Source organism: Eleutherodactylus coqui, chromosome 6 (genome assembly GCF_035609145.1).
Source record: "Eleutherodactylus coqui strain aEleCoq1 chromosome 6, aEleCoq1.hap1, whole genome shotgun sequence".
Lineage (NCBI taxonomy): Eukaryota > Metazoa > Chordata > Amphibia > Anura > Eleutherodactylidae > Eleutherodactylus > Eleutherodactylus coqui.
The window spans coordinates 142859989-142882062 of record NC_089842.1 but is presented as its reverse complement, the minus strand read 5'-3'; the positions used below and the strand labels follow the sequence as shown (position 1 = coordinate 142882062).

Genomic DNA, 22074 nt, shown 5'->3' with positions numbered 1-22074 from the left:
TGTAGTATTACTGCAAGGCGCAATGCTCTGCAGACTGCCGATTTTGAAAAAAAAAAAATTTGTGCAACACTGCTAACAGCAGCCGCGGGAGGGGCCGACTTTTATACTCGGGTGACATCTGATCGCCCCAGCCACTCACAGCAGGGGGGTGGTATAGGACTTGAACGTCACAGGGGGAAGTTGTAATGCCTTCCCTGTCTTTCAATTGGCCAGAAAAGCGCGCTAACGTCTCAGAGAGGAAAGTGAAAGTAACCGGAACACCGTGTGGTGCTCGTTAAGAGTAACGAGCATCCCGAACACCCTAATATTCGCACGAATATCAAGCTCGGACGAGTACGTTCGCTCATCTCTAATAGGAAATAAGAAGGGGAACTGTGTTCTCTAACTGTATAAGGCCGGGTTCACATGAGTGTATCTCGTAGTGAGACAGCTGCAAGTGGTGCACGTGCGGCACGCAGCCAGTACGCAATGACATTGTATGCTTGCTGCGTGCTGCCTTTTGGCATGTATGCATGTGTAATACACGCCAAGATAGAACATGCACGCATATTTTATGCAAATTATGTGAGCGACAACATGGCTGCCTTTGGGATATTGGTACAGGATACTACGCATGCAAAACCTATGCGAGTAATACGCTATGAACATACACTCAATTGAGACAGTGCTAAGGCACCTTCATGCTGGAGATAAACATAGCAGATAACATTTCGATTCACGAAATTTAAACAGTAAAAAAAAAAAATTTTTACTTGTTCACTCGTCTGTTTAAGCCCTAAGGCACCATGTAAAATCAGAGTAGTCACCAACTCTCATGAGCATTTTATTTTATATCCAGATAATATGTTCTTCACGTTGCTCTAGTTTGAATGTACATAGGCTAAGGCTGCCTTCACATTTGCAAGAAAATCGTGTGATTCTTGCTCTATGAAAGCGCAGAATTATGCGACCCAATGGCTTCATTTATATCTGCGATGTTTTCTCTCATGCGATGTTGCGAGGTTTAGAAATCGCTCTATCTTTCTGTGCTTTGCTCTTTTTTATCGCCCATGTTGCCTCATGGAATCTTCGTTTTATCGCATCACAACACACAAACTTGCAATGTTCAAGTGATGCGACGAGTTTTTAACATTAGAAACTCCTATTGTCTATCATGCGAGAAAATCACAAGCGACAGAGATGAGATGCTCAATGTTTTTCCAAGAAAAAGGATCGCTGATGCTCAGACATTGCATTAACATATATACGATTTACTCACGATTTTCTCACGACAATATTGTGATCGCCAGTGTGAAAGAGCTCTAAGACAAGGTTCAGAGAGATGATCAATGTTACATGGGCAAAATGTAGGTAGCAGTTTATAGTTTGCTGCTGGATGCAGGAGAGCAGCAGGTGTTTGAATTTTTATTGTCACCCGGTAAATGACTTGGAGAGTAAGGTCTGATGACTATGACTTTAAAATTTGTAGATTTCCTGACTCTGTTCCTATTATGGGAATGCAGTACACCTAGTGGCGTGCAGAGGGCTAGAAACAGGAATTCTGGTACTGCAGAAAGAGAGGGTTAACACCTTTTGGGAAATGAAACCTAAAAGAATCAGTTTGAGGGCTTCTCCACACTGGTGATGGTGTTATCGAGCCATGATATCGCCTTCGCAAACCTTCTGAGAACTGCTGGATGTGAGGCGTTCACATGGAAACAGCCTTCTATCCCTGCAAGGGTTTCCTTCATCCCCACCACAGCTGTCACAGCCGTGACAGGGGATCGCAATGTTCTCCCGTTGTTTTCGATGGTCACTGCTGTGGATGCCATATTAGATATGATTAATACGAGCCTTGGAGAAGTCAATGAAAAACATGCATTATAGTGTTATGCCACAGGAAATCTGCTTTATTTCAGGTGGAAAAGCATTTATATAGTATTCAAACAAAAGAAGGTGGGACATTCCGTTACATTACAACATTTTGTGTGCTGATAGGTCATTCTCATAGGGAGCGGTTATGATGTGACACTTTACCCAAAGGAGAGGGAAGGATATTTTCAGACATGCTCAGTAGACCCTCAGTATCACTCAGAGACTTTGCCACATGGTAGAACCAACACTTGGTTCAAACTGGTTTTTCCCCCAAACTTCAGGGAACAAGTTTATGTGGATGTCTCTCTGGCTGGATATGCTATTTCAATTATGGTCATTCCAGCCTTTCTGTGTCTTTCCTCTTTTAAACCCCTCTGTGTTGGTATCTTCTGCTGATACAATAGCAATCTGATCTGTTTACATAGACAATACACCTCTCTTGTTCATTGTATATGGGGATGGACGATGCTTTAAGTAGCTTAGACAACAAACCAACTTCATGAGAAATACAGCTTTCTCACACTCTGCCATCTTAAAATTACACGACTAAACAACAGAAAATACACATATAAAATGGCGACCATCTCTATCATCCACACCAGCGTGAAGATGCCCTGACACACTCAGGGGGATGTTACATCCAAGTGGTGTGAAGACGCAGCTACAGGAACTGGGAGCTTGAGGTCCAGTCCGGACTAGTTGTGAGCCCATCACTAGTCTGATAGAGGGAGAAGCCCTTAGACACCCCAGGTGGGGTTTGTGATAGTGACCCTATAGTTTGTGAACCCAGGGACATTTGTGACATGCTGGACTCTATTTGCATGCTGTGGAATAAGACTGTCAAGCACCAGATTTAAGGAAATCCTGTCTTGTGAGCCATTTCTATGCACGTGGTGTCCATTACGGTCCAAGGGGCCGGCGATCCACAGGCGAGTGACCCTGGCTTGGCAGACTACTTATGGTTGGTCCTCTGTCCTGATGGGACTTCTCAGTGTGGCTTTGGGTAGGTCAGCCTCCATTCAGATTCCACTTTTAAAGTCTTGAAGCAGCTTGCCTCTTCCTTCAGGCTTGTTATATAGAAATATCTTTACTCTGTGACATTTAAAATAAGTTTGCCAAGTTGTCCAATAGCTATGACCTTTTGAATTTGAGCTCCTTCACATGGGCATATTTGTGCAAAATGGATCTCAGTGCTGGAGAGCTAGCTGCTCACTTCAAGAAAAAAAAAATTGAAAACATCCGCAGAAATCTCCAAACATTACATGTCTAGCCCCGATCCCTGTCTCTTCAGCACTGCATCCATCATTCACTCACTATCTATACTTGAACCAACTACAGAGGAAGAGGTCTCCAGACTGCTTTCCGCTGCCTGCGCCACCACCTGCGCTAGCAAACCTCTTCCCTTACACCTCCTCCGGTCCCTTTCCCCGGCTGTCATTACCCACCTTACCACCATCTTCAACCTCTCCCTGACCTCTGGCATTTTTCCCTCCTCATTCAAACACTCCATCATATCCCCTTTGCTAAAGAAACCAACCCTTGATCCGACCGACGCTGCGAACTACTGACCCATCTCAAACTTCCCCTTCATCTCCAAACTACTTGATGCCTTGTCTATTCCTGCCTCACACACTTTCTCTCTGATAACTCCGTCCTTGACCCCCTCCTGCCTGGCTTCCATCCCCTACATTCAACCGAAACTGCCCTCACAAAAGTATAAAACGATTTGAGGATGGCCAAATCGAGGGGCAACTGCTTCCTACTGATCCTTCTTGAACTCTCTGCTGCATTTGACACTGTTATGGACACTGCTATGCTTCGTGACATCGGCCTAAAGGACACTGCTTTCTCCTGATTCTCCTCCTACCTCTCTGACCACTCTTTCAGTATCTCCTTCGCTGGCTCTATCTCCTCTCAGATCCCCATCGCTGTTGGGGTCCCCCAGGGCTCGGTCCTTGCCCCACTTCTCTTTTCTATCTACCCAGGCCCAAACAGACAAACCATTTGCAGATTCAGCCTCCAATACCAACTCTATGCTGATGACACCCAGTTATACACCTCTTCCTGCAACATCTCTGCACCTTTCCTCCAAAACATCACCAACTGTCTGTTTGCTGTCTCTAACACCATGTCCTACTTTTTTCTCAAATTTAATCTGTCAAAAACTGACCACCTTGTCTTTCCTCAACCACCTGACCTCCCTCAGCATCTCCATATCTGCATCTGGCACCATCTTAACCCCCAGACAGCACACCTGCTGCCTTGGGGTCACACTGGATGCGGAACTCTTTTAAACCCCATATCTAATCCGTGGCCCGAACATGCCACCTGCACCTCAGGAATATTGCTAAAATCTATCTGTTCCTCACCATAGACACGCTAAACACACTCGTTGTCACCCTCATTCATTCCCGACTTGACTACTGCAACTAGATGCGCATCGGCTTCTCAGATGCTTCTGCGTTATGCCAGTCGCTGCACTGGCTACCCATACACTACAGAACTCAATTCAAACTCATCACCCTGACCCACACTGCTCTGCATGGCTCCCTGCCATCATACATTGCTTCCCTCCTGTCTGTACACCACCCAGCCCGCAAACTCCAGTCCACTAACACACTCAGACTAAACGCCCCTCTAATACGAAACTTGCATGTTCGCCTCCAGGACTTCTGTAGAGCAGCATCAATCCTCTGTAACACTCTACCCCAAAACAACCAGACAATTCTGGACGCATGGAGCCTCAGACCCGCCTTAAAGACCCACCTCTTTAAAGTAGCACAACAAACCATCTGATCTAATCACCCACCCCCAAAATATGCCGCCTGCCCCTCCCTATGGCTTTCCACTTTTGCCACTCATGTATACTCCCTAGCCCATACCTCCTGTACTACCCCCACCACGTTTGTGTCCTAAAAACTGTAAATTAAATGTTATCGTCACATTGCTGTGTTCCCCCTTGCTCCGCCACCTGCCCCTGTACCTTCTGTAACTCCCCCATCCCATTTGTTTCCAAATAATTGAATACCAAATGTAACTCTTGTAATTTCTGTAACTTTTAGAAAAAAAAAGAACATGCTTTATTTTTAAGTGCATTTGTGCACTAAAAGGCTCCATAGAAGTCTATGCGGGTGTGTGCAAACGTACACGCAATATGCAACATTACACGCAAAATACTGAGCAAAACTGCAGGGAAAAGAACACACCTGGAACTCATTAGGCTAAATTGCCTTTTAAATCAGGGTGTGGGTATGTATGCCCTGCGCTCATGTGAAGAGGCCCTGATGTGCAAAAAAGTACAGTAACATGTGCAAACACACGCAAAAGCACCTCGTTCACAGCGCAAATATGTTGTGCATAAGCATGTGAATAAGCATGCAAACTGTGCATACACCAGTGGAAACAAGCCTATACTTATGACCACATGATAACCTCCAGTAGGAGGACTCACAAGTGACATTGTCATCAGACCCTACCAGGTGGACAAAACACAACAGGTGCCTTAAAACTGCTTATGTCTTCACTTTAAGAACAAAATGTCCCTAAGGGCAGCTTCAGATAAGTACATTTTGCAATACGCTTGTTCCTGCGCAATTTTATTCAGCTGTCAAAAGTATACTACACTGTATCTTAAAGTCCTCTTCAAGGACAAAATCATGTATTAGGAAAGAATAAATAAATAATTTTTATTAATAATTAAGTAAAGATTAATAAAAAAAAAACTGAATAAAAAACAAGTTAAAAACACACTTTCCCTGCAAAACCCCCATTATAGAACAAATAAAAAAGGGTCATATTAGCTATGGCCACATTTGTAATGACCTGCACTATAAAAAGATTATGTGCATTATTCCCCAATATGAACGGCGTAAAAAATAAATGTGGGCAGGGAGAGGGGCGGGCTGAACTTTCCCCCCAGGCCCATAAGCCTGTATCTACACCCCTGCTAAAAGGTAATATATGTACTCCGAAAGAGTGCTACTGAAAACTAACTCGGCTTGCAAAAGTCAACCTGTCATACTGGTAAGTATGGAAAAATAAAATTGTTATGGCTTCCGATATGCAAGATCATAGAAATGGATTTCATTCTACAGCGCACGCTGTTATTGTGAAAAAGTGCATACTGTAATTAAACATCCTTTACCTTTGTGACATAATCCTGGTGACCCATACAACTACAGTGGGGGGGGGGGGAGGGGGGGAGAAAAGTTCTGGCTATCAGAATGTGGCGATGGACAAATATAAAAAATGTTCCATCCTGAAATATTCCGTGTCACTAAGGGGTTAAGTAATGGAGAAGAAGCCATAAATAACATTTCTGTACAATAACATCACTTTTTCATCTTTGGCAGGAGACAAAGCAGAAATCCGAGCCTTTCCCAGTAAAGTAGTGAAGAAGGGAGACGATGTAACAATCAGGTGTTCAGGTCCTTATAATCAGGGAGCATTTCGTCTACAAAGAACAAACACTGATTATTCTGATTCCAAAGACAAAGATGGGAAGGAATATAACTTTACTGTAACAGATGTGCAGGAGGACAATTCTGCTTATAGATGTGCTCAGTATTCTGGTAGCTGGTGGAGTGAGCGGAGTGATCCCCTTACATTACAAGTAATAGGTAAGTAGATGTTATAATGCACACGTGAAGCCATATGTAGTAATCAGTATGCAGTGAAGGTTTTTCCTCCGACATGGCGACCTCTGTGCCCACCTCACGTCTCATCAATTTATCTACATATATGCATTATATGCTGTTTGATATATAAATTGCATTTAGTCATTTTTATTTTTGCATATCTGTATAGTATCTAATGGATAATGTGTATCTTGATATACCCATTGTGGTATATTACCATTATTGGGTATAACAAATTTCGAGCAATAAATGCATTTATGAATATCTATATGTCTTACTACTGATTTGGACATGTGTGGCAGTACTTTGGAGCGATCCCCTAATAGATTTCCTAAATATAGTGGTTCCTTGTTGCAATGATGAGGTAATATTGCCTTTTGGAGGCTCTGTTGTCTGCCGTCCATGTACAATCAAGTTTGTTGAAAGTCCCTGGACAATAAAGTTTGTTGAAAGTCCCTGGATGAATAGGAACTATCTCTGATGCTGCACAGCTGCAGTGAAGTGAATGGAGATGCTGGACTGACACGGAGGCGCGCCATGGCAGTAATTACATACAACATGTGCAGGAGGAGGAGAGATCACGGCAAGACAGGTTGTGATTGGATATGTGATTAAATGTTTTGGTATATATATGTGCAGTGTATGGGGGGGAGTGCATACTTGAAAAAGACGCAAGTCGAAATGTTGTATTACCATCTGTGAAGGAAATAAAAGGAAAAACCATCTTGAAATCACCGTGTATGCTGCCATCGCTTTATATTTCACCTTGGAACTTTTGGATCTGATCGGGTCAGGAACTGTAAGGTGGCTCTTGCATTTGTGTGTCCATCCCTTGCGGGTGTTTAAAAGTGTGCTGCTGACATCCATCTACATACGTAATCAGTATCCAGTGTTAGAGTTGTGACCGGCCTGAAATATAACAAATATGACAGAAAGATGAGTTCAAGTGAAAAAAGTCTGCCGGGAGCACAAAATTCTAAGAAAAAGCCCTTACAGAGAATACACAGAAAGTAGATTTGGCTGAAATACATTTATTAACCCCTTCATGCCTGTCACTACTAAACTAATGGGCCTCCCAACCGTCCCAAATCCTGCAGGATAGCTCTAGTTTTGGGACGTGGTCCCACAGTAAAAGGCAGCAGGAGCCATGTCCCACCCCTCCCCCACCTCCTCAGTGCAGTTACCGAGGTGCAGTGGATGAAGGAGCTGCGAGAACATCACAATCACATGACTATGGCAGGTCCTTCATCATGTAACACATTGGCAGTCTGCAGCGGAGGTAAGAGAGTTGCTGCTCCACCTCCAGCATCACATATAGGGGAGAAGGGAGTGAAGGGCATCATGCCAGTAGAGGAGGGATGATTAGAGGGTAAAATGCTGCTGCTGGTGGGGGAGTTCAACCCATTGCAACTCTCAGAATGCAATCAGTCTGCAACTGTCAGGGCATGCTGGGAGTTCTAATTCTATCGACCTGTAGGTCCTTCATCTGTTGAGATTTTGATAGAACTAATAATTCCAGTGTGCCCTGACAGTTCCAGATATTCCGGACATGCTGGGAGTTGTAGTTTTAGCATATTCCTGTGAGACGATAAGGCCGGTGACACACTGACGTATTTTGTACGCCATTTTGTGTCCGTAATACAGAAGTGCATCCTGGACTGATGGCGGGTCTCCTGACCCAAACTCCAAGCATTGTACATTACTATGATGGTTGGAGTTCAGCTCAGAAGACCCGCAGGCGGCCGGGACACACCTTATTATGGACACAAAACAGAGGCCAAAATACAGCAGAGTCACTGGTGTTCGGCTAGGAGCGGAATTTTTTTTTTAGCTAAGTTATGCTGGATTTACATCACATTGTTACCATACAGCTGAGGCTGCGTTTCAGTGTGCGGCCTGTGTGTCCTCCTAGGGTGCCTTCTAATTTGCCAATAACAGAATGCAGACAGAACCAGAAGCTTCCATGGCGTCCCTGAATTCTGCAACAAAATCTGAACTGCTAACTGCCGATTTTGATGTCAGGAATTGCAGGATTCTGCTGTTTTCAATTCTGCACCAAAATTTGCACATTAGCAGCATGGATTTAGGCCCTGAATATTGCGCAGAAGGGTATAGTCCACAACGCTGCTGCAGAATACTCCGTCCTGTGTGAAGGTCCCCCAGGAGCACTGACTATGGAGCTGCCTAGTGCTGGAATATCACATAACATTCCCGCTTATCCAGCATGGTTTTATCACATAATGAGGATTTTAAATCCATAAATTACTAACCTAAATGGATTTCCCTGTTTGTCTTCATTATTTCCAATTTGGTGCTGATTGGATATATTATATCTCAAGAACTCTTTATCTCTTGCAGATCCACAGAAACCAAATATCTCATGTGTGCAAGATAATTCAGATGACACTAAGCTTCGAATAACCTGCAGCGCCCCCGACCCTCCAGAGGGGTGCAGAGTTAAGCGCTTTCATCTGTATTCAGGAAGGGAGCGGATAAAAGATTTGAATGTTAAGGAAAGTTTTCCACAAGTGATTTTTGGAGTTTCTAATCCATCAGAAAAATACAGATGTTATTATGTAGTGGAAGTAAAGGAAGAACCTAACCAACTGATTGAAGCACCTTTCAGTGATGAAGTGACAGCTACAGAATGTAAGGGTAAGTATATAAGTGGTGGAAAGTACATGATGACTGCAGTCACAGACGGAGACAGAGGAAGCACATTTTTATCAAAAATAAACTTTACTTAACCAAAACATTTTTACACTCCAGGAGGTACATGTACTTGAGCCTTACATCATAAGGCCTCCTGCAGACGGGCGGGTAGGATCCGGCGGCGAGGATTCTCGCTGCGGGACCCGACCCGAGCGCCTTCAGAGAGCGGCGCGTACTCACCCACGCCCGAGGCTCCGGCTCTTTGATGTGCCGGCTTGCCGGGCAGCCGGCGCATGCGCAGACCGGAGTCGGCGGCCAGGCGGTGACGTTTCTGTGCGGGGCTCTGCCAAATTGCGGCCGTCTGCATAGAATTGCGTTTGTTAACGCAATCCTATGGCAGCTTTCAGCGGCAGAAATTCCGAGGGAAATCCCGCGGCGGAATTTCCGCTCTTGTGCAGGCGCCCTAACTCTCTGTACCGGGATATTCACTTAAATTGACAGTAAATGAATATTCACCGAAACCCAAAATAACTTTACCAATATTTGGCATTAACACATTGCCTTTCGGGTTCCCTTAACTTGGTAGCAGGAGACATCTATGTCATGGGCCTTCTCCATTTGTGCCTGATACCAATTTCACTCCAATGTCGAAACCTTATAGCCTGACCTCTCATGCTCCATGGGAGATGCATCCTTCACTCACTGGACACCCAAAGTCATTGATGTCATATCTACAGAGGTCTTTCCACACCTTAGAACAACTACAATTTGTTACTATCCAAAGGTCTATCAATGCGTCACATAGGTCTCTAAGTACACGATGCTAATATATGTCCAGTGCATTGCTGCACTATTACAACCAGCATAAACATCACGCATTACATCCTACACATTTAACATTACACCATCCTATAATCTAACTGCACAAGGCCTTGCATTAAACTATGGTGCCATAATTAATACTGTTTGGTCACACTACTAACCCTTATGAGTAGTCCGATAATGTCAATGGCCCCCACCATAGCCAGGGATTTTATTCCTATTTAGCCCTGGGGGAATTAACACATTTACAAACAATGGCAACATCCATTCTGCCGGATATGGGCTGCTTCATAATGCTTAGACCCCTCCATTGACTCTTGCGCAATGTAGGCTGCAACACTTTTTTTAAAGAGATTATATCAGCTTCTTTTTTTTATAATTTTTATTGCAAAATAGGTTATAATTCTGAAACAGTAAGAATACTGGTATCCAGGAAAACATATAAAAATAATGCTAAACTATTATCATTAGACAGTGCAGTAGATTGTTTTGAACATAGTTCTTCTGAACAAGGATAAGACATTGACAAATTATGGAGATCTTTAAAGTTGTAGAGAAGAGTATATCAATTATATCACACCAGGTAATTTGTCAAAGCACTGTCTTAAGTAACTGATGAAAGAGTGAGCTTTAGGTAGAAGAATAGAAAGAGCCTGAAATAAGAGGAGATGGGGAGAGAGAGAGAGAGAGAGAGAGAGAGAGAGAGAGAGCGGGTAGTGGTGTGGGAGTTAACTGAAATCTAGAAAAAAACAAAACATAAAGGGGGGAAACACCGCCATCATGACATAAAAGACAGATAATATTGGGAGTCCTCAAAACAAAACCAGTAGTGCCAAGATCATAAAAATTTGTCTTAATATTCTCAAAGAGAGGCTATCAGATCCTCCATTGGATGTATTGCTAGCATTTTCTTAAACCAGAGGTATATATAAAGAGGGTTTTTTTGTTGCCATAGACCCCTCATAGACCCATGCAGATATGAAATTATACTGCTATTTTCCTTGAGGTACTCCAGAATAGCATCTCTTGGAAACCATTCAACATTTTACCCACAATAAAAATAAGACTTACCGGCCTGTAGTTTCCAGGTTCATTCTTTGACCCCTTTTTGAATATTGGAACAGCACTGTCTATGCGCCAATCCAGTGGAACAGACTCCATCACTAAAGAGTCCTTAAATATAAGAAACAACGGTCTATCTATTAAGCTACTGAATTCCCTTAAAACCCAGGGGTTAATGCCATCGGAACCCAGCAATTTGCCTTTTTTAATCTTTTAAGGCAGCTCTAAACTTCTTCCAGGATTAAACTGGTGACATTTAGTGGAGAGTATTCTCTGTGAATACATTGGAGAAAAAGCTATTTAATAGATTTGCTTTCTCCTCCCCATCCTCTGTTAGGGTTTTGATGTGTATCCACTGTGTCGCCCAACCAGTAGATGGAACAGATCGGCAGGGCAGACAGCCAACTCTGGAAACCCAGATGCTCACCGCTGGAAGGCATGACTTAGAATAGAAGGTGACCAGGGAATCTAGCCCTATGCAGGAAGTAGGAAATGGAAAGTCCCTGTCTATCAATAGCAGAGAATTTGCCCTGACAAGGGCGGCCCTGCGCAGGAACCTAGGCGCTGATTTACCCTGTCAGGACTGATCACCAGGAAGCTAGGAAGTTGGATAACATCACACTGTCTGCAGAACCAAGGAGTGAGCAAGTCCAGGACCAGGCTGGAAGTACTTGAGCAAACTGAAGACAAAGCATAAGCTGCAAACATAGGAACAAACAGAAGCAGCTGCAACACGTGCATATATGAGGGCTCATACACCAACACTGCAGCAGGGGCTGTCAGGTCTGAGGCGTATCTGTAGATATGTCGTCCAAATACACTACGATGCATACATAGAGAAGGTCGTGGAAAATGTTGTTGACAAAGTCCTGGAAGATGGCTGCGGCATTGACTAGCCCAAATGGCATTACCAGATATTCATAGTGGCCGTCTTGAGTATTGAAGGCCATCTTGTACTCGTTCCCCAGGCAAATGGAAATCAGATTGTATACACTGCTCAAGTCGATTTTAGTGAAAATCTGAGGGCTCCACAGACGATCGAACAGCTCAGAAATCAACGGCAGTGGGTATTTGTTTTTCACCCTGATAGAATTATAGTTGCAGTAGGCTAGGAGATGTTAGAGAGCAGTTTCACGGTGAGAGCTGGTTGTACGGCACTGCAGCCTGAGAACGCTATTACTGACAGGCTGGGAACTGGCCTTGATGCGTAATACAAATATTGATGCACTACCATTCATGAATAGCACTATCTTAGCTATTCATAAATGAATAGCTAAGCACTACCTGTAATTGGCTGAGCGCTCAGCCAATAGCTAAGCACTAGCTGCTATTGGCTGAGCCCTCAGCCAATCGGCACAGCCCTTTCAGGAGGCGGGGATTTTTAAATCCCAGCCTGCTGAAAGTGCTGAACAGCAGTACCGGGTAGCCAGCCGGAGGACACGTCTGAGTGGCAGAGAGGTGAGTAAATTTTCAAACCCTTCCCCGATAATCATACTGCGGGGCTTGCAAGAATGCATTGCTTTCAATGGGATCGGCAGCATGGAAAGCAATGGGATATCATTCTGCACTTCTGCAATGGGATATCATTCTGCACTTCTGCCACAGCTGTGACAGCTGTGGTAGAGGATTCATTCATCCCCGTGGTCCCCGCGGGGATGAAGGAAGCTCCTGCCACAGCTGTCACAGCTGTGGCAGAAGTCCGTGGTATTCTCCCTATGTTTTCAATGGGGCTAGTGCTGCTGCCGCTGGCCCCATTGAAAACACTGGCCATATGCCGGTTCTATTTCGGCTTCTTTCTTGCGCTGCAAGGCTAGAGTTTTCCCGTGCTCTCGCAGCGCAAGAAAGAAAATATTGCCAGTGGGTGTCCACCCTTAGGGCTACATCTGACCGTGTGCATTATAGTTGTGGCTTGCTGGGAGTAGTAGTGCATCAATTTTTGTATTACACATCAAAGCCAGTTCCCAGCCTGTCAGTAATAGCGTTCTCAGGCTGCAGTGCCATACAACCAGCTCTCACCGTGAAACTGCTCTCTAACATCTCCTAGCCTACTGCAAGCGACTTCATTTATACCGCTCTGTGTCTGCAGTGCATTAGACACAGAGTGTTGGGGCACAGCCACTTTTATAGGGAAGGTTATACACTATACAGTCCTGATCCTCCGTGCAAGAACCCCAAAGCTCCTTCTTAGGGCTACATCTGGCCATGTGCATTATAGTTGTGGCTTGCTGGGAGTAGTAGTGCATCAATTTTTACGTATTACGCATCGAGGCCAGTTCCCAGCCTGTCAGTAATAGCGTTCTCAGCCTGCAGTGCCATACAACCAGCTCTCACCGTGAAACTGCTCTCTAACATCTCCTAGCCTACTGCAAGCGACTTCATTTATACCACTGCAAATTATTTCAGCTCTGCCGCTGTGCAGTGCGTCTCACAATACCCTTTCCTTGGGGGGGTTGAGATAGCCGCAGTTACAGCACTATCCACTGGCTTTAGAGTCTTCTCCCACTCCACACAGCCTCTATTATCTACAAGTCTCTGTGAGTGGTAAATTACCCCTAGATATCAGTGCAAGACAGCGGGTTAATTTTTTCAAGTCACAGCATAGAGCCCCCGCTATCTACAAGTCTCTGTGTGCGGTGAATTAAGCCACAGTTGTCAGTGCTGTACAGTGGGGTAATTTATTTGGGCCATCCTCTATTCTTAATCCGCCATGATGAGAAGTAGGGGTAAGGGTCGAGGACGCGGACGTCCAAGTGAGGGTGTGGGCACAGGCCGAGTTCCTGGGTGTGGTGAATCACAGCCGGCTGCTGCGGGATTAGGAGAGAGGCAAGTTTCTGGGCTCCCCAGCTTCATATCACAATTTATGGGTCTGCGTGGTGACTGGGGGGACTCACACCTCTACTAAACCTTGCTCCCCAATATAAATGAGAATACCAAAACAAATTGCTGGCTTTTAATATGTGGGTAGGCCACAGCTTTATTTAAATTTTCTTTTAACAAACTTGTAAAATGTCCACTTATCGCTTTCCATGCCGCTTAAAACTGCTTTGCTGAAATTGTAAAATCACCACGAAAAAAACAGGCGTAAGAAAGCCCCATGATGGGCCTGAAAAGCCCTTCCATCCATCGCTGGCATGGAAAGCCCAAAAATACCGCCAACCACAAGCTGTGACAACTTCCATAACTGACTTGACCTCCACGTCAAGGTATATCTCCCCTCCCCCTCGTCATAGAAGGCGGGTGGGTGGGCGTCTTCTCCCTTCTTCTTTCTTCAGAGCACTGAGCTCCTCCTCTTCCTCCCTTTCTACTTCCTGCTTGCTGTACCACCCCTCCTTGGTCACTTCCTTTCTTATTCCCTGACTCCCCGCCCCCCAGTCCCCCACAGCTTCGTTATGCACTCTGCTGTTCCCTAGACTGGGGGGACTCACACCTCTACTAAACCTTGCTCCCCAATATAAATGAGAATACCGAAACAAATTGCTGGCTTTTAATATGTGGGTAGGCCACAGCTTTATTTAAATTTTCTTTTTACAAACTTGTAAAATGTCCACTTATCGCTTTCCATGCCGCTTAAAACTGCTTTGCTGAAAATGTAAAATCACCACGAAAAAACAGGCGTAAGAAAGCCCCATGATGGGCCTGAAAAGCCCTTCCATCCATCGCTGGCATGGAAAGCCCAAAAATACCGCCACGAAGGATGCAGCATATCCCTATGCTGCATTCCGCCCCCCACATGCCAGCAACAACGCCTCCTCCACCCCGTCCTGCAATCCTGACAAGAACGTGTCGGTGCCTATGTCACTAAGGTGTACACCGTCACTTCTAAACATCCCTTTCTCCCTCTTCTCTAGCTCCCAGTGCCTAATTGTTACACCCCCTATCGACTGGACAAACTTTGACATTTTAAAATTTACGCTCCTTCTCACTCTCTCTATCGCTTCCATATCTCGTGCTTCTCTCCAAAACCTTCTGGCCACAATGTCTGACTAGACTAAAATAACTTTGTTAAAAAACTTCTTGAATCGACATAAGCCCTCTTTCATTAACGCTATTAACTCTCCGACTTTTACTTTGCCCAGATCATTTCCACCTATGTGGATTACCAATATTACTTTGTCCGAGGACCATCTGCTGATTTGCAACACTTCATGGAGCAGCCTGGTCCATTGCATGCCTCTTATGCCGTACCATTGTACGCTTACATCCTTTTGGCCCAAATGTGTGCCCATCGGCCTGGACCTGGCCCTCTTCTCTGCCCAAAATACGTATGAATGGCCAACCACCCACACTGTCCAGTTTGAACCTGTTAAACAAAACCGAAAGGGGAAAAGAAAACGACCCCGAACATCAACCACTCTTAACCATTATTTTACAGCATCCTCAAATCCAGCCTTACATATGAACGGTATGCCTCGAACTTCCATCTACCCACCCTTTTGACTTCTTCGGTCCGCAAACCACAAACGAAAGCCGACGTGGCGGCTCCGATTCTAAAAGAATGAGAGCCAAATTCGCTTGGCACGAAACCCAAATTTTTTAGACATTCACGCATTACCGCCGAAAACTGGTACCTGGTTAACGGAGAGCCCGACGCGTGTAACAACAGCAGGCCCTCCCCGCTGTATTGCACCATAAAATTTTTTATCAAGACTACTGGGCACCAAGCTGTCCCCAGAGCTCTGATCCGGAGCCATTCGCCTGCGCCGTACACGTCCGTTTTTGACTTACGAATGCAGATCTTAATGTCGTCGTTCCCGACTATAACATCCGAAAATTGGAGACCTCCTGGGTTATTTTTGCTCGCCGAAACCAATTCTTCAAGTCGTAAGGCTGCGAAAAAGGCCAGTGAAAAAGCCACTCTAAAAAGCGCCGTTTCCGCCTCGTCTACACAAACTGACCCCATAACATTCAACATCGCGCAGAGCAGTTCGAAAGTGATCGGGCGTCTACCATCCCGAGATAACTTCTCTTTCTTCCAACCTTTTAAAATTTGTCCAAAAACGAAGTCCTTAGTTACGTCGCGACTACCTTGGAGGCGTAACAAAAACGCAATATGTGTTTTTTTGGCCGCGTCGGCCGACGCTCCTTTTTTGCGCAGGGTCGCTAAAGTATCTAACGTTACTACTCTAGCCTGTTCTGTTTCCGGAAAAACGCCCCCCGCGGCCGCGAGCCATCCCTTCCAAATGACATTATATCGCTTCCAGGTAGACTCCGTTACCGACTTCCGAACCAACTTTAGGAGCTCCTTTCTATTATCTCCCACAAGAAAGCAGGGCAACATACCCCCTCAACGTCCGCAGTCGGGTGCAGCTCCCTGAAATTCTTCATCTGGAATCGAGAAAGAGCGTCAGCCGTGTTATTCAAATATCCTGGGACATGGCTCGCTTTAAACTTAATATTATGTTGCAGACAACGTAACACCAGATGGCGTAGTGCCGCCAGCACCAACACAGAGGAAGAAGACTGTTTATTGACCGCTCTCACCACAGTCTGGTTATCAGACCAAAAACGGATGCTTCTATCGGCCAGAACCGGGCCCCATAGCTCAATGGCGACCATGATAGGAAAAATTTCGAGCAATGCAATGTTTTTTGTCCATCCTTTTTCGACCCAGGCAAAGCTCTTCATTGCCGACTTCATCCTGCTGGCAAATGACCTGCCCATTGACAGTTTTGAGAAAAACCTTCCATATGTGTAGGTCCGCCCGCATTTCTTTTGTCACCCTGACAAAATGATGCGGCTCCCTTGCCCCTTTTGTTGCCAGGGACAAACGCCTCGAAAACGCACGTCCCATGGGGATGACCCGACAGGTAAAATTCAACAGTCCTAGCAGCACCTGCATTTGATGCAGTGTAACTTTACGCAAAATATTAACTGTCTCTACCATTTGCCGCAAACGCGCGGTTTTATCATCCGGTAAGCGAAAAACCATGTTTTCAGCATCGATCTCGATGCCTAAAAACACAAGGGACTGACCGTTTTTTCTGCCGATAGCGGAACGCCTGCTTTTTTCATCAGCCTCTGAAAAGATGCTAATAAAAACTCACATACTTCCGAGTTAGGGGGCCCGACGAACAGGAAATCATCGAGGTAGTGTAAAACCGATGCGATGCCCATTTCGAATCTAAGCATCCATTCTAGGAAAGAACTGAACACTTCGAAATAATAACACGAAATCGAGCATCCCATCGGTAAACACATATCTACGAAATAGCAACCATCCATTTTGCACCCTAATAGGTGGAAACAATCGGGGTGCACCGGGAGCAAGCGGAAAGCCGATTCAATATCAGCCTTAGCTAACAGAGCGCCAACTCCCGCCTGTCGGACTAGAGACACGGCCCGATCGAAAGATGCGTATGACACAGCCAATTGCTCTTTCGAGATTCCGTCGTTGACCGAATCTCCCGCCGGAAAAGACAAGTGATGGATAAGTCGGAATTTTCCCAGTTCCCTCTTCGGGACCAGTCCCAAAGGTGAAATCCGCAAATTCCCGAATGGGGGCTCCTGAAATGGGCCCGCCATCTGACCCAACTCAACCTCTTTCAATAACTTCTCCATCACTAAATCTTTGTTGTCTTGAGCTGATTTTAAATTACCGCTGAGCATGAGCGAACAACTAGGGGTATGCGGAATCAGGAAACCCTCAGCAAAACCAGATCTAAGCAGTCTTGTGGTACCTGTCGAGCCACCGCTCCAGGTACCTGACGTTCACCGGGGTTTGTTCCTGAGCCGGACACCCCCGGTGTGGCCGCTGGCCTCTGGCGTCTAAAACACCGTACCGCTGTGTGCAATCCTCCACAGACTGAGCACTCGTGGCGAAATTTGCACGAGGCGTAGATTCGACAGTGACCCTCGTTGAAGGCCCAACAGGAACCGGAGGGCTTAGGGGCCACAGGCGCCTGTTGTGCACTAGCACCCGTGGCGGTTCCTTGTAAGAACGGCTTAGCCGGTTTCTGGGCCAGAATAAGCTGGATCCAAACATCCGTCGCTTTGGTGGCCCAACTTATATTTTTTAAACCCGAGATACGACGCCTAAAATCCTCGTCGTAGCGCCACCACGCAGACCCTCCGTGCAGTTTATACGCACTGTGGATAGTATTTATATAAACTAATAACTCCGGGCCTTTTTGAGGACTTTGTTGAGATATCACGTGAGCAAAAGTTAAAAACGCCTGTAGCCAATTACCAAAAGTTTTGGCTACCTTCGCTTTTTTGTCCGTTCCGCGTTCCGAAAAACGTTTTTTGTCCACCGCAATATGTTCCACCGACAGCAGTGACCATATATCCACGTATAATCCGTTCCTAATTTTCTCCGTCACATCCTCCGCCAAGCCCACTCCTAACGGGGCTACCCCGCAGAACAAAGAGTCTGCGAATTTTAGACCGTCACTGCACAACTCGTCGGCCCTACCACTCGCCTCTCTAGGCAAGCTTTCGAGTGCGTGAGAAAAACCACCAACCACAGGCGAGCCTCGGATGAGCATAGGACACTGTTAGCCCTTTTTCCATGTCAAAACGATTTACCAGCGCCTTAAGCGCTACCATAAACTCCTCATTACTTTTATCATTTCTGGATAAAGAAACATCCCAAACTTTTCTATAGGATGACTCACCCGCCTTGTTACCCTCTGGCCCTGCCAAGGGGAAGCTCGGGCTGGGTGGCGCTGCTTGGCGATCTCGCCTCTGCACTGCGTGTCGTTCCAAACCCAGATCGTGGGCGACACCACGGCTCCTCTGGTTCCATGCTCTTGATGCCCTAACGGCTGAAGATGTCATGCTGTGCCTAACGCTGCGGGCAGAATCTCTATTGTCTGCGGAAGAAGCCAGTGAAAGAGATGAGATATATCGCGGAGCCCGGGCGCCCATCTCCCGACTGCGGCGCCTCGCACTTCCAACCACCACTTCTGACCTCCCATGCTTGCCTGATAAAGGGGGGCCCCCCCTGTGACCATAGCTTTCTGGAGACGCCGATGAGGATGAGCTTGTGGAAGCACGCGCTCTTCGCCGAATGTGACCTGCTTTGCCCTGCTGCATGCCCTTCTAAGCAAGGCCAATTTGCGCGCTCCGCTGCTGATCTCTCCGGTGAGCGCTCACTTGCGTACCGCTCGCGTCGGTCGCTCCGCGAGCTGCTAACTGCTCCGTATGCCGCTGCCGATCCTGCCTGGCGTAGCGCGAAAATTCTCTGACCCTCTCCTGCCCTACTAGCCAAAGGCAAAGGGGCTGTTGCCAACGCCCTAGCTCCGCGTCCTGCTGGCTCTAGGCTGCCACCGCTATCCTCACTGTCCTGCTCCTGTACTCTGCCACTCCCTCTATAAGTTCCCCTTGCTAGCTGCTTCTCCCCCCCCCCTTACCGGCGCCAAATCTAGCCTGCTCTCTCTCTCCTCCGCTGTTCTCCTCTGGGCTGAACAGGGACTCGCTCCCGTAGCCCCCACTGGCCTCATTGTGAAGTGCAGGCCTCTTGCCGTAACTACTTCCAGCCTGTGGATCCCTCCGCCTGCTGAGGGAGACACGTGGAGTGCGCTCCTTTTCCCTTCTGCTACCCCTCTGGACAGCCGCGGAATTTTCCCCTCCCGTGCCGGACTTACCCGTCCTCTGAACCGCCACTCCGCTCCTGGTGAGTAACCCACCGGCTTCCAGGCCAACCTCGTCACCGCTCCAGCGATCCTGCCGGCTGGCTGCGTCCGCTGGGCGCTGCGACCGCGCCGCTCCGCTCCCGCCCTCGCAGCTCGCGGGCTGTTGTTCCGTTCTCCTTTCTTCGCTGCCGGGCAGGGGCTCAGTCTGGCTGGCGGGTGTCTTCTCCTCTGCGGTCTTCCGCGGGGTTCTGTGCCGTTATTTTCCGCTGGTGGATCGCCCTCCGTTCTCCCCTCCAACGCCGCTGCAGCTCCAAACCCTTCGGCCATCTTCATGAGCCACTGGGGGCCCTGGCTGGCCACTGCTTCTTTAATCTGCTGCATAAATTGCTCCATCTTCCCTCTTGATAGCTGACCTGTCCGGGTGCGTCTTCTCCCTTCTTCTTTCTTCAGAGCACTGAGCTCCTCCTCTTCCTCCCTTTCTACTTCCTGCTTGCTGTACCACCCCTCCTTGGTCACTTCCTTTCTTATTCCCTGACTCTCCCCGCCCGCCCCCCAGTCCCCCACAGCTTCGTTATGCACTCTGCTGTTCCCTAAGACCTTTATTACAAACAGAGCAGTGTGAGCAGGTCCTGTCATGGATGGCAGAAAATGCTTCCAGCAATGTATCGACCACCCAGTTTTCTATGCAGTCCACTACTCCCAACCTAGGGACTGCAACTCAATCCTTTGGCTGCTGCTCCTCCTTCCTCCCAGCCTCCTCACTCCATGAAAATGACATTCTGAGCAGGCAGACTCCCAGGAACTGTTCTCAGGTCCCTGCCATGATTGGGAAAAAATGGTTCCTCTCTTACCTGAGGAGTTTGTCGTGACCAATGTCCAACCTTTGGAAAGTTCCCGGGGTCCGGGGGATGAGGCTGGGGACTTCCGGCAACTGTCTCCAGAGCTTTCAGTGGGTGAGGAGGACGATGATGATGAGACACAGTTGTCTATCAGTGAGGTAGTAGTAAGCGCAGTAAGTCCGAGGGTGGAGTGCACAGAGGATTTGGAGGAAGAGCCGCTGGACGATGACGTGACTGACCCCATCTGGTTTGCTAAGCCAACTGAGGAGAGGTCTTCAGAGGGGGAGGCAAGTGCAGCAGCAGGACAGGTTGGAAGAGGCAGTGGAGTGGCCAGGGTTAGAAGCACGGCCAGAGCGAAGAATCCCCCAACTGTTTCCCAAAGCACCCCCGGAAGACACAGTTCCGAGGGCCAAGTAGCAGGGGAGGCGTGGTAATCAGCCAGCATGTCCAGCGCAGCCAGGGGAACACTCCCCAAGACCTTTGCCAGCTTTATGGCTCCCCAGCAAGACTATGTCACCACTCCCCAGTCAAGGCTGAGTCGGATGGAGCACTGTAAAATGATGGTGAGAGAGTACATAGCCGATCGTACCACCGTCCTCCGTGATGCCTCTGCTCCATACAACAATTGGGTGTCAAAGCTGGACACGTGGCACGAACTTGTGCTGTACGCCCTGGAGGTTCTGTACTGCCCTGCCGCTTGTGTCTTGTCAGAGAGGGTGTTTAGTGCAGCTGGGGGAATCATCACGGATAAGCGTACCCGCCTGTCAACTGCCAGTGCCGACATGCTTACACTCATAAAGATGAACAAAGGCTGGATTTCCCCAGACTTCTCTTCTCCACTGGCAGAAAACAGCGGAACCTAATGATTCTTTTCGCTGCAACAGGAAAAAGAAGTATTCTCTATCACCAGAAAAAAAGGGGGAATTAGCTTTGTCAATCACTCTCGGATATTATTACTCCTCCTCTTCCTACTCCTCCTCCTAAAACAGCATGTCATCACACTGAACTGCCAATTTTTCTGATGCCCAAAAGGATCTGTTTATAATTGTTTTACAATTTTCCAAAGTTTCAAAAGTATTGATACTTTAACAGAAACCAATTTTTTTCACAGGGCTGCCTCCAGGCTCTGTTACAAATTAAGCAACAGCGAGCTGTATCTTTAAAAAATGTTTATGGGTTTCACCTGTCCTCGCGGTTGAGCAATTTTTCAGGGGTGCACTTGTACTCTTGGTACACCAATTTTTCTGGCCCTCGCCTATACTGTTATCTAACTAATTTTTCCGGCCTTCGCCTACACTCATGGTACATCAATGTTTCAGGGGTTCGCCTATACTCTTGCTACAGAAATGTTACAGGGGTCTGCCTATACTTTTGCTACAGAAATGTTACAGGGGTCTGCCTATACCTTTGCTACACAAATGTTACTGGGGTCTGCCTATACTTTCACTACAGAAATGTTACTGGGGTCTGCCTATACTTTTGCTACAGAAATGTTACTGGGGTCTGCCTATACCTTTGCTACAGAAATGTTACTGGGGTTTGCCTATAATTTTACTACAGAAATGTTACTGGGGTCTGCCTATACCTTTGCTACACAAATGTTACTGGGGTCTGCCTATACCTTTGCTACAGAAA

General features: G+C 46.8%; 1 protein-coding gene across 2 annotated transcripts in view; it reads left to right on the top strand.

Annotated features, from left to right (window-relative positions):
* Positions 1 to 22074, top strand: part of LOC136631484 (leukocyte immunoglobulin-like receptor subfamily A member 5) — a 49166-nt gene that overhangs the window by 14516 nt on the left and 12576 nt on the right. For both annotated transcript variants that reach the window (XM_066605785.1, XM_066605784.1), the window contains exons 3-4: positions 6207 to 6473; positions 8850 to 9146. In XM_066605785.1, coding sequence (XP_066461882.1) covers positions 6207 to 6473; positions 8850 to 9146 — 564 coding nt within the window. The remainder of the gene's footprint in view (positions 1 to 6206; positions 6474 to 8849; positions 9147 to 22074) is intronic.